Genomic DNA, 13,531 nt, shown 5'->3' on the forward strand with positions numbered 1-13,531 from the left:
CCACCTGGAGGGGGGAAATGATTTCCCTACACACCTTAGTCTCTGGGAGAGGAGGAGAGGAAAATTAGGTTCACAGCTTAACTCACTTCCCATATAGCACCAGTCTCACCAAGTTCCAAGTACAAAGATCCCACTGGACTTGCCTCCCAAGACCCTAGCTTCTTGGGGCTTCCCTGCAGGACTATCAGAAACATCCACCCTGGAATTCTGGGCTCCAATGTCCCCATCTCCTACTCCCTGGTTTAGGATTCCATGCTGTGTACCTACAACTGAAAACAATAAAGGAGACAAGACCAAAATCCTAAGGCCGTTTCTTGGGGCTATGAGGCCTAAGGAGAAGGGGAAGGTAACCTTTTCTCACACAGTTTACTGTATGGTGCCTCATCTACAAGGGAATGGATCCTTTATGCTGACAAATGCCACCAAAAACAGAAAGTGACTTTGCCTGAGTCAGGTAGAATGAAAGCTATAGATAATTTGGATTATGCCGCCAATGGAAAAAAGCTGCTTCCAACCATGTGGCATCCCAATATAGAATGTTTTCTCCCAGAAGTAGGTAGGTCCCTGGTATATCCTTCATGGGTGTCTCCATCTTAGATAGTCTAGACATGTAACAAAGCACCATTATATTTAATGCCAAAAAGAAGAGTTTATGGGTTCTTTTCATTTTAATTTTTTCCAATTACATATAAAAACAATTTTAACATTCATTTTTTTAATTTAAAATTTTGAATTTTCTACTTCCCTCTCTCTCATCCCCGCCCCCCATTAAGAAGGAAAGCAATTTGATTATACATGTGCAGCCATTTAAACATATTTCTGTATTAGTCATGTTGTGAAAGAAAATACAGACAAAAAAGCACAACAAAAATAAAGTTTAAAAAAAAAAGGATGTTTTACTTCAGATTCCATCCATTCTTTTTCTGGAAATGGATAGCATCTTTCATCATAAGTCTTCCAGAATTGTCTTGAATCATTGTATTGCTGAGAATAGCTAAGTAACTCACAGTTGATCATTGTACAATATTGCTATTACTGTTGTACACTGTTCTTCTGGTTTTGCTCACTTCACTTTGCATCAGTTCATGTAAGTCTTTCCAAGTTTTTCTGAAGGTATCCTTCTCATCATTTTGTAAAGCACAATAATATTCCATCACAATCATATGCCTCAAGTTATTCAGCTATTCTCCAATTGATGGGCATCCTCTCAATTTCCAATTCTTTACCACCACAAGGAGCTCCTATAAATATTTTTGTCTATATAGGTCCTTTTCCCTTTTGTTTTTTACTCTGAGATACATTATGCATAGTTGTATAGCCCTTTGAGTATAATTCCAAATTGCTCTAAAAAATGGTTGGATCAGCTCATAACTCCACCAACAGTACTCTAGTGTCCCAATTTTCCCATATCCTCTCCAACATTTGTCATTTTCCTTTTCTATTAGCCAATATGATAGTGTTATGTGGTACCTCAGAGTTGTTTAATTTGCATTTCTCTAATCAATAATGATTTAGAGCATTTTTTTCATATGACTAGAGATAGCTTTGATTTCTTCTGGAAACTGTTTGTTCAGACCCTTTGACCACTTATCAATTGGGGAATGACTTGTATTCTTATAAAATTGAATCAGTTTTCTTTATATTTGAGAAATGAGGGCTTTATCAGAGAAACTTGATGTAAATTTTCAGAGTTATGATTACTGTGCTGGGAGTTTTCATTTTGGGATCTCTTTCAGGAATTGATCAGTGGATTCTTTCAATTTTAATTTTATCTTCTGGTTCTATGATAACAGGGTAGTTTTCTTTGATAACTTCTTTTTTTTTTTTTTTTTGGTGTGGTAATTGGGGTTAAGTGACTTGCCCAGGGTCACACAGCTAGTAAGTGTCCAGTGTCTAACTGCCCCATGATAACTTCTTAAAAGAAGATTTCTAAAAAAAAAAAACAAAGAAAAAGATTTCTCGCCTCTTTTTATGTACCATGGCTTTCAGGTAGTCCTATAATTTTTCTTAAATTGTCTCTCCTCAATCTATTTTCCAGGTCAATTGTTTTTACAATGAAATATTTCACATTGTCTTTCTTCTTTTTTTATTTGTTTGACTTTGTTTTATTGTTGCTTGATGTCTCATGGAGTCATTAGCTTCCAGTTGCCCAATTTTAACTTTTAAGGAATTCTTTTCACTGAGTTTTTATATTTCTTTCTTTTTCCATTTGGCCAATTATTCTTTTTAAGGTGTTATTTTCTTTAGTGAATTTTTGTACCTACTTTCCCATTTAGCTAATTCTGCTTTTTGATGATTTATTCTCTTCAGTGAACTTTTGTACATCTTTTTCCATTTGGACAATTCTGCTTTTTAAAGAGTTCTCTTCAGTAGATCTCGGTGCTTCTTTTACCTTTTGGCCTATTCTGTTTTTTAAGGTGTTATTTTCTTGAGTATTTTTGTGTCTCCTTTATCAGGCTGTTGACTCTTTTTTTCATAATTTTTTTTTGCATCACTCTCATTTCTTTTCCCAATTTTTCCTCTATTTCTCTTATCTGATTTTTAAAATTCCTTTTGAGCTCTTCCACGAATTCTCTCTGGGACTGAGACCAATTCACATTTTTCTTTGAGGTTTTGGATATGGTTATTTTGACTTTGTTGTCTTCTTCTGAGTTTGTGTTTTGATCTTCCCTGTCATCATAGTAACTTTCTACGGTCATATTCTCTCTTTTTTGGCTGTTTGCTTATTTTTTCCAGCCTATTTATTGACTCTTAACTTTATGTTAAAGTTAAGCTCTGCTCCTGGCTTGGAGGTGGCACTGTCCCAAGCTTCAGCTTTTTCATGCTGCTGTTTTCAAAGCTAATTCTGAGGGTCTGCAAGTTTTTAGTGCTTCCAAGATGGTATGATCTAAGGAGAGGTGTTCTCACTGTTCTCCTGGCCTGTGCTCTGCTCTCTGAGCTACCACAAGCACTCTTCTTCACCCTAGAACTGTGACCAGGGTTCTTGCCCCTCTGTTACCACAAGATCTTGTGTGCTAGTGCTACTTCTTGCCCTGGAACTGAGACCCAGAACTGCATATGGACAATGAAACCAAGTCCTGCACCCAGTGTCAGCAAATGGTCCCCTGTAATCTTCTTCTGACCAGTTGTCCAATTTGCCTACTATATGTTGGCTGAGTGCTCTGGAAACTGCTACTGCTGATGATGATAATTATGATGATTCAATCATCCCAAAGGCCTAATGCTGACTTGCTAGAATGCAGTCTGCACTGGACTGCACTCTACTATCACCCAGGGAGCCAATTAGCTTGTATCAATGTACAGTGACCCACCTCTACCTTCTCAAGGATAAAAATCCTTGGAGAGCTCTTTCTCTTCAGCAAGGTGGCCAAGCAGTGGGCACAGCATTGCGGAGATGCAGATCTTCGTGAAGACCCTGACAGGCAAGACCATCACTCTTGAGGTTGAACCCAGTTATACTATCGAGAATGTCAAAGCCAAAATTCAGGACAATGAAGGTATCCCACTAGATCAACAATGTCTGATTTTTGCTGGAAAGCAGCTAGAAGGTGGCCGGACTCTTTCTAACTACAACATCCAGAAAGAGTCCACTCTGCACTTGGTGCTGCATCTGTGGGGTGGGGAAGGGGGTGTATCATTGAGCCTTCCCTTCACCAGCTGGCTCAGAAGTACAACTGTGACAAGATGATCTGCCACAAGTGTTATGCTCACTTGCACCCCCGGGCTATAAACTGACATAAGAAGAAGTATGGCTGGGCAGCTAGGTGGTGCAGTGGAAAGAGCACTGGCCTTGGATTCAGGAGTACCAGAATTCAAATCTGGCCTCAGACCCTTGACACTTACTAGCTGTGTGACCCTGGGCAAGTCACTTAACCCCAACTGCCTCATCAAAAAAAAAAAATTGATGGGGGCAGCTAGGTGGTGCAGTGGATAGAGCACCGGCCCTGGAGTCAGGAGGACCTGAGTTCAAATCTGGCCTCAGACACTTAACACTTACTAGCTGTGTGACCCTGGGCAAGTCACTTAACCCCAATCGCCTCACTAAAAAAAAAAGAAGAAGTGTGGCCACACCAACAATCTTTGCCCCAAGAAGAAGTTCAAATAAAGACCAACCTTGGGACTGGATTCTTGTTTGGCTCCCCTGACTGAAGTACTCTTTAGTAGCATGCTGTAACAAGGCCTTGTTCCTGGGTTTAATGGGGCTGTGATATCAATAAAATTCCATTTTAGTTGAGAAGCAGGAAAAAAAACATCCTTGGAGAGAGGGGTTTCTCTCTCATGGCACTCTCTTCTCTCTCCCACGCTGCTCTCTGGCTCTCCCCTCTATCCTAGGTATGTAGGGCTTCTGAACTTTCGGAGCCATGTGTTCTCTTTACTAACATTTAATATACTTTAATAAATGCTTAATGCCAAAGACTGGTGCTATAGCCTCTAATTTATAAGTAGTCATAAATTAGAAACCCCAGATAAGTTCCCTAAAACTTAAAACAGAGACAGGCACCCCCATCTAATTTCAAATGACACAGTAGTCAACAGCAACAGTAATTTAGAATATGAACTTATTTGTAAAATCTTATGAATATGAAAGCAGGAGATTGGAAAAAATAGGAACTAATTAACAAAACTCTGAAGGAAAGGGGACAAAAAATTAGAAGAGAGGACCAGTGGGAAGCCAGTAAATGATATGTGTGATAAATACAGAGAAACATGAAAAACATATAGGAATTGATGCAGAGTGAAGTGATGAACTGATGCAGAATGACCTAAGCAAAGACAAAAACAAAAACAAAACAGTATAAACAATGATCACAGCAATGGAAAGAATAATGCACCAAAAACATAAACATAAAATTATAAAGATCAAGCAGGACTCAAATGAAAAGTTATGAGAAGACATTGGAAATATACAGATGTTATAAATTGCATGTATTTGGGGAATTTTTCAATGTCTTAATCAATTATGTTGACTTTTTTGTCTTAAAAATACAATTTGTGTGTGACCCTGGGCAAGTCACTTAACCTCAATTGCCTCGCCAAAAAAAAAAAAATACTATTTGTCATGTGGTATGGATCTCTGGGAGGTGAAAGAGGAGAAATATCAGGATAACTATGGTAATATAAGCAACAGAATATCAATAAAACATATTTTTAAAATCTTATGAAGAAAGAAGATAGATAATTATGAATAGAATTGTCTCATAAAGCAGAAGAAAATTAAAGGAAATTTGGCAAGAAATCCAAATAAACAAAGTCATCCCAAAGGCATTCAAGGAACTGTGGTAAAAAAATATGAAAGTTTTTTAACAGTCAGTTAGGATAACTGAAAGACACCAGTTTTTTGAAGGACCACCCTTTTGGGGAGGAGACCAATGGCATGAGCTACACATGCCAGTCCGCCTGCTGCCCACGTCAGACTGCCTGCTAGCACTCCACTTCCGGGGTGCGAGCTTAAAAGGCAAGGAGAGAACAGAAGTGGGGCTTTTTTCCTGCTCTGCTGGTCTCCTGACTGCGCTGCACAGGCTGATGCTGATGAGAGTTTCGACTGGGCCCAGCTCGTGGTTAGCAGCAGCACACGGTCTCTCTCTCCCCAAAGGTGGCCTTCGGTTTTGGTGAGTTTTATACGGAATATAGACTAAGATTAGATTTAAGATGATTTGTATTGTGTTTCTACTTTCCTATCCTTCTAATCAACATCACCTTGTGACTACCATACAATAAAAGCTCTAACTAGAAAACCAGAAGCTTCTTCCATTTACTAGTCTGGGAGATAAATTAAGGGAAAGGTTAAAGAGGGTAGATTTATGATCTAATATCCAATTTTAAATCTCACAGAACAAAAAAGAAAGAAGACAACAGAGTAAAATAAAATGGAAAAGATCTATGAAGATTTTAATAACAAACTTTTCACCATCAAGAACAGAAGAGCCAACACATTTTGATTCTAACATCATAGTTCCAGATGTGCCAAAGGTTAAAATGGTACCAAAGAGAACAAAGACAAGAAAAGTAGCCAGAAAAAATTGAATGTGCTTAGGAGAGACATGTGCTGGAGGTGGCACGGTTTTGAGGATTTCGAAAGATTTGAAGGAAAAAGGATAATAAATCTTGGACCATATTAATACTTGGGTGGGAAGGCAATCCAACAACTACCAACCTATATAAATGTAAGCAATTTGAGGATAGGGAATTTTTTTTGTAACCCTAGCACATAGAATGGTGCTAGGCATATAGTAAGTTCTTTTTTTTTTTTTTTTTTGCAGGGCAATGAGGGTTAAGTGACTTGCCCAGGGTCACACAGCTAGTAAGTGTCAAGGGTCTGAGGCTGGATTTGAACTCAGGTCCTCCTGAATCCAGGGCTGATGCTCTATCCACTGCACCACCTAGCTGCCCCCACATAGTAAGTTCTTAATAAATGCTTAATGATCAATTGATATTAATACTTTCCCATCTATGAAAAATCCTTATGAGAATCATATAAATATTCATTGAGGCTATTAGAAGGGAAATGGCAGACTTCTTCAAGCATTATTTCACAATGGTCCAGATCTTGATCATCTAACAACTGATTTGTGAATGTAGAGAATACAAGCTCCCACCTGGCTGATTATTTATTTTTTAATTAAAATTACTTGGGTTTTACATTAATTGCACATATATAACCTGTATCTGATTGCTTAGCACATCAGGAAGGGGAAAGAGGGGGAAGGGGGAAGGAGAGATAGCATTTGGAAGTCAAAACTTTAGATAAAAATGTTTATTAAAAAATAGATTTAGGGGGCCGCTAGGTGACACAGTGGATAAAGCACCGGCCCTAGATTCAGGAGTACCTGAGTTCAAATCCGGCCTGAGACACGCCCTCGGCATGTTAAGGGGATCTGTGTGGCAAATTTAGGGGAGGACATGAACAAGAGTCATCAGGATAGTTGTGAATGGATTAAGAGCTTCATCATTGGCAATAACATCCAAAAATCTATGAGACCACAAATCATTTGGGGTATTTGAATATTCCCAGAACTTAGTACATTGTCTTGCACATAGGAAGTGCTTAATGAACAGTTGCTGAATCGAAAATAAGCCTTGAGCTGAAAGACAAGAACCAAAGCTGAAGGAAAAGGAGAAGGTTTCAAGCAAGAAGATTCAGAAAAAAACCCAAGGAGAAGAGGAAAAAGAACTGAAGGAAAAGAAGGAAGGAAGGAAGAGAAATAAACTGGTAAAGCAATGGAAAGAAAGTTGGGCATTACTATAAAGGTGTTGCCAATGGGGGCGGAGCCAAAATGGTAGAGCAAAGGGACTCACCTAAGCGCTCCCAAATTCCCCTTCAAACAACTTAAAAGTTAAAATGAATTCTGGAATGGGAGAACCAACAAAAGGACAGAGAAAAACAATTTTCCAGCCCAAGTCAGTAGGAGAAGTCTGTTAGAGAAGTAGAGGTCTAGAAGTCTATTCTCTTCCTGGAATGTGTATCTGGAGGATCACCCAAGACTTGTTAATCTGGATGATCAAAAATGCACTTTTACCTATTTCTACAAAAATATTTATAGCAGCTCTTTTTATGGTGGCTAAGAATTGGAAATTAAAGGAATGCCCATCAATTTAGTAATGGCTAAACAAGCTGTGGTATATGATGGTGATGGAATATTATTGTGCTATAAGAAATGACAAGCAGGATGATTTCAGAAAGGCTTGGAAAGACTTATGTGAACTGATGTATAGTGAAGTGAGTAGAACCAAGAAAACATTATGCACAGAGACAGCAATATTGTTTGATGAAGAACTCTGAATGACTTAACTATTCTCAGTAATAGAATGATCCAAGACAATCCCATAGGACAACTGATGAAACATACTATCCAACTCCAAAGAAAGAACTGATATTTATTGAACACACACTGAGGCATGTTATTTTTCATTTTCTTTTATTCCAGGTTTTTTTGGTCCAAAATGACTAATACAGTAATGTTTTAAATAATTGCACATGTATAACCCATATCTGATTGCTTATTGCCTCAGGGAGGGAAGAGGGGAAGGGGGGATAAAAATTGGAATCCAAACTATAAATAAAAATGTTTATTACTTTTAAAAATGCACTTCTGATGTATCACATGGACACAAATAATACTTTAAGAAGGAACCTGGAAAGCACTGCTAAGATTGGGAAGTGTTAAAAAAGAAAATAAAGATTTTCCTGTTTAAAATTACTTGTAAATGCATCGAATACCTAACAGTCAGTTTATTCAAATCAATCTACCAAGCATATATATAGGTACAGTGGCAAAGTATACCTTAAAGAGAGACTCAATAATTGGAGAAATATTCAGTGGTTGTGGCTGTGACAATATGATAAAAATAATAGTACTGCCCAAAATACTTTATAAATTTAATGCCTTACCAATCAAGCTATGAAGGGGATGCCTTACAGAGCTATAAAAAAAATTAAAGATTTCTTTGGGGTAATAAAAATCTAGACTATCAGGAGAAATAATGAATAAATCAGAATTAAGGGGGCAGTTGTACTTCCAGACCTCATATTTGTTCCATTATAAAGCAATAATCCTAAGAAACATTTGGAAAAGAGGATCAATGGTATAGACTAGATAAGATAAATCAGAAACAAAGGAATTTAAGAACTCAGTGTTCAATAAATTGGAGAGCATAGATTACTTGGAGGAATATTTGACAAGAATTTCTGGGAAAACTGGAAAACAGCTTAGTAAAAATTAGATCTGGACCACCATTTTGAGCAATATGCCATAAATAGCTCAAAATAAATATGGGACCTAAATATTTAAGGTTAAACCATTTTTGAAAAATTAGAAGAAAATCAGATTAGATACTTTTCACAGTCATGGTCTGGAATATTTCTCAAATAAGAAATAGAGATGACCACACAAAAGATAACCCTAGACCATTTCAATTACATTAAATTAAAAGGCATTTGCATAGACCAAATTAATGCTTTGACTAAGAAGGGTCTACTGAGGGAAGGGGGGAATTTCTTAAGTCAATTACCTCTGATAAGAATCTGATATTGAAGGTATATAACTAACACAAATATACAAGATAAAGAATCATTCTGGACTGCTAGGTGGCGCAGTGGATAGAGCACCAGCCCTGGATTCAGGAGAACCTGAGTTCAAATCCAGCCTCAGACACTTGACACATACTAGCTGTGTGACTCTAGGCAAGTCACTTACTCCTCATTGCCCTAAAAAAAAAAGACTCATTCCCCCAAAATCAAAAGATATAAAGAGTTCTCAAAAGAAGTACAAATAATTACAAACCATATGAAAGATTGTTCCAAATCACTAACAGTGATAGAAACGCAAATCAAAATAATTCTGGGTTGTGCCTCACACTCACCAAATTGGCAAAGATGATAAAAAAATGTGAAAAGTTAGTTTTGGAATGTTTGTACAAAGATGGGCACACTAATGCACTGATTGTTCTGGAAAGCAGTTTGAACCTGCTACGATAATGGATAAAATGTCCATTTTTTTGACCTAGAGATTTCACTGCTTGGAACCAATCTCCCTAAAGATGTCTATGATAAAAAAGAAATACCTCATGTACACCAAAATATTTATAGTAGCACTTTTTGTAAGAGCAAAGCAATCAAAGCCCATAAATGCCCATAGATTGGAGAATGGCTAAACAAGTTGTGGTATGTGAATATGGTGGAATATTGTCTGTGCAGTAATGTGAGAAAGACATTGTGAGAATGAGGGCACCACCCCCTGATGAAAAGCATGTGACTAGCATCCCAGAAGTTGCCTGGCATCCAGAAGTTGATTCTATTCATAGAATCACCGGTAAGTCATGTCAATCAATGCTACCAGCCAATTAGCTTGGAGCTGTGTGTGGGGACTGCCCCACTTCCGGTCCCGCAGGAAACTTCCACTCAAATGAACAGGGAAACTCTCTCTTTGGTTTGGAAAGGAGCTGGTGGTGGCAGAAAAAGGAGGAAGGTAGCCAGGTTTCCTAACTTGTGGAAATTCACTCTCTTGGATAGTTAGGTGAAGGCAGCTTTCTCTCTCTCTCTTTGCTAACCCCTAATACACTTTAATAAATATTTTAAAGCCTAAATTGTTGCCAAATTTATCAGTAAACTTAGCTAGTTCTCCCCACACACACACACACACACTGGGGGAAGGAAAGGCGATCACACATTAGATTTTAAACATCACAGTAAAAAATAACAAATGATAAATGATGATGAATTCAGAGAGGCATAGAAAAACAATCGTAGGCTCATTTTCCCCTGCTTTCTGAAAGCTACAAAAAAGTAGCCTATCAATTAAGTAATAAAGTAATTCATGAGAGAGAGCATAGTATATATTTTGGGCACCATGTAGTTCTAACCTGTGGCTACCAGCCCAATCAATACCTCAGAGATTGTTCAGTATGTGGATATCCTCCTAGCTACAGTATGTTCCCACTGCTGTTATCCCAGGTACTTCCTGGTATGTTGCTTGAGAGTAAGGGGAAGTAGACAGTCTCTTGCAATCAGTAGAAACATAAGAGATGCCCCTAAACTGAATTGAATTCTGCCCTAGAGAAACCCAGAATTCCAGGCTGGGGGTGAACTTCCAGCTCACTCCCCCTACCCCCCAGATTCCCTCTGTCGCATCCCCTCTCCTCTAGCACCAAGTGTACTTATGTTACTCTATTCTGGCCAGGTCCTAGGATGCAGAGGTAGCAGAAGGACAACTAAGAGGTGACTTCCATACATATGCCAAGCGGGTAAGGCTATGAGACAAGTATAGAGGTGAAAAGGGAAGGGCACTGACCTACCCCTGAGCTCTTGTGGATGTATGGGGAGAAGCAGATCCCAGAGAAAGCAATGGCCAATCTCTCCCTGCCTGCAAACCTGCAAGCAGGAATCTAAGGGTGGGGTCCATCAGGTGAGAGCCCCAGTCAAAGCTGCCCCTGGTAAAGTGCCAGTGGGAGGTGACTGCATTGTGTAACGATTGGACAGGAGTCTTTTCTTTGGTGTCAGGAAGTGACGCGGGCTAGTGGGAGGAGGAAGGAAGAGACTGGCGCTCAGTCTCAGGCTCTTTCCTCTGGACTCTGGTGGAGAAGGGAGCTAGAAATGTGCTCTCCCTTTAATAGATAGGAATCTAGGCCTTTCTCTCTCTTTACCAAATTCTTATTCTCCTTAATAAATGCTTAAAAGTCTAACTCTTGCTAAAGCTTATAATTTATTGGCGACCACTCATTAAATAGTTTAGACAATTTAGCTAGAATTTTAGCCCTTAACAATTGTCTTTTTGGATTGTTCTTTCCATCACAGTAAAATTCTGTTATGTTAATTCACCATGAGTTGTTAAGTTATTTAACTGCCCTAATATGAGTGAGAGGCTGGCACAGGGACCCACACTACCTCTCACTTCACCCTGTCTCAAAGAGCCGCTAAACCCTTTGGGAAAGAGCGCACTACAATTGTCCAGCTATGTGGGGCAAGAGAGCCAAAGGGAGAGTGTGGGCCCCCATGCCAGACCTTTACACTGTGGGGCAGGCACCATTGGAAGTCAGGAAGTCTGGCCAGATCTGTTGTACTTCTTGGTGCTGGAAGCCGTGAACCAGGACAAGTCGGTGGAAGGCACAATGGTCATAATTCCTTCTGAACATCAGGAAGGTACCAGGGGGAGAAGGTGTGGGCTTCACTCCAAGCTCTTTCAAGCACAACCCCACAAACACATCCTCCAAGTGGATGGCCTTGACCCTCTGAGCTACTGTCAGGATCCTGAGGGCCAGGGAGCCAGACAGCACATAGCCAGGGCCTCCACAATAGTCTGGATACTTGTCATGGGAATACAGCTCTGGGGGCATGTACCACTTGTGACCCCGTCTCCGCTCAGGGTTTGAGGTTCTGTAGATGTGGCCTGTGATGAAATCTAGCTGAGGGGGTCCACTGGGCCACAGCACCTGCTGTACTAGGTACCTGGGGTTGAGAAAGACATCACTATCTACCTTGAGCACATACTGGGCAGTAGGACAGTACTGGGCCATCCACTCCAGCCCCATGAGGACCTTGAGAGTCAAGTTGGCATATGTATCCAGGAAGCCCACCTGGAGGAGATCCCCATGCTCCCTGTCCTCTTCCTCCAGGAGGGCTCTAAGTTCCTGGGCAAAGGAGGGTTGGGGCAGGCCAAGAACAAAGAGGCGGCAGATGACCACACTGGACACCAAACTCTCATTGCCCCATGTTTGTCGGATGACTTGGCGTACCCCCACATCCTGAGGCTGGGTCATCACCAGCATGAGTAAGAAGGGGGCACTTCTGGGACCCTCACACTTCTCAGGATGGTTGAGCAGGAAGGGGTAGGACTCAGGGTACCTCAGGACCAAGGGGTGTGGTGTTCGAGCCTGCCACTCAAATTTCTTTGAAAAGATCCTAGGGGATGGGGGGCTCAGATGTGCTGGAGCTGTCCAAGAAGTCAGCAGCTGACTCAGAAGCAACACCAACAATGCCACCAAGGCTGTGCTCAACAGAACCCCCAGCATCAGGTTCCACTTCATCAGCTTCATGGTGCCAAATTTCTTCTGGGTATGGAGGAATGAAAGGTCATGTCAGTGCCAAGTAAGAGTTACATATAGATCCTGATCCGTGCCCAGGTTTCTCTCTTTCCATGGGTGAGCTATCTCCTGGTCTAGGAGGGGCAGAGTTTGCATGTCTGGGAGCACTGGGAAAAACAAAGGCAGAGGAATAAGGAAGGAGGCTCCTCACCCACCCACCCCATGACAATGTGGTACTCAGGCACCAGGAACCAGCCCTGGGCCGGGGCGGGGGGGGGGGGGGGGGCGGGGTTGGGTAGAAGGTGCTATGCAGGGAGAAGAATCTAAAACTGTCAGTCAGGAGCCCTGGGTTCTAGGCCCAGATCTGACACTGACTTAGCTTGGACAAGAAGTCATTGCTCTTAGAGTTTCAGGTTTCCTTTTCTGTGAAATGAGGAAAGTTCAACTGAAGGATTTTTAAAGTTTCCTCCATCTCTGAAGGACTGTATTTTTTGAGACAGAAGGACTGAGAGCTGGAGGGGCCCAGAGTCCCTTTTCACGGACTGTCACCCCTGGTTGTGCAAGAAGCAATTCAAAAGGGAAGGGCAGGAGGTGCCCCTGACAACCTTCTGGGGACAGAAGTGTGAAGGCAGGAATTATTGGTGGAATTTGCCCAGGTTTCCTAGAAATGATCTTGCTTGAATTCTCCTGTGCCTGAAGACTGCCCCCTCATTCCCATACACCCCGCCCCTGCTCCAAGTCCTGGCTCCAGAAGAACAATCTTACCCCTGGAGGAAGTGGGATATAGACCCAGAGTTCTGACCATCCTCTGCTGAGGCTCCAGAGCTGGCCTCAGTGTCCCTAGCAAGGAGACAGATTGCTGCCTTATCTCTCTGAGAAGTCCAGGGCCTGGACTGACAAAGGTCCCTGTTACACACACCCCTGCCTCCTCACCCAACCAAAGCCCCAGAATATCACTTTTGCTGCAGAATAAGGGGACATAGACTCAGCCACTTACAAACAACAGAGTCATAAT

The 13,531-nt window shown here is 40.9% G+C and overlaps 1 protein-coding gene and 1 pseudogene across 1 annotated transcript; one reads left to right on the forward strand and one right to left on the reverse strand.

The window, feature by feature from the left end:
• Positions 1-3,394: 3,394 nt before the first annotated feature.
• LOC122734359 lies at positions 3,395-4,105 on the forward strand (annotated as a pseudogene).
• A 7,394-nt stretch (positions 4,106-11,499) lies between these two features.
• Positions 11,500-12,528, reverse strand: LOC122755277 (beta-1,3-galactosyltransferase 2-like). Its single transcript, XM_044003621.1, has one exon. The coding sequence runs from the start codon at positions 12,526-12,528 to the stop codon at positions 11,500-11,502; it is 1,029 nt and encodes a 342-aa protein (XP_043859556.1).
• Between the last annotated feature and the right edge of the window lie 1,003 nt (positions 12,529-13,531).

This window comes from Dromiciops gliroides, chromosome 1 (assembly GCF_019393635.1).
Source record: "Dromiciops gliroides isolate mDroGli1 chromosome 1, mDroGli1.pri, whole genome shotgun sequence".
In the NCBI taxonomy this organism is placed as follows: Eukaryota; Metazoa; Chordata; class Mammalia; order Microbiotheria; family Microbiotheriidae; genus Dromiciops; species Dromiciops gliroides.

What these genes read in the sequence shown, in the direction of transcription:
- LOC122755277 (XM_044003621.1), bottom strand. Translation starts at nt 12,528, where the DNA reads ATGAAGCTGATGAAGTGGAACCTGATGCTGGGGGTTCTGTTGAGCACA.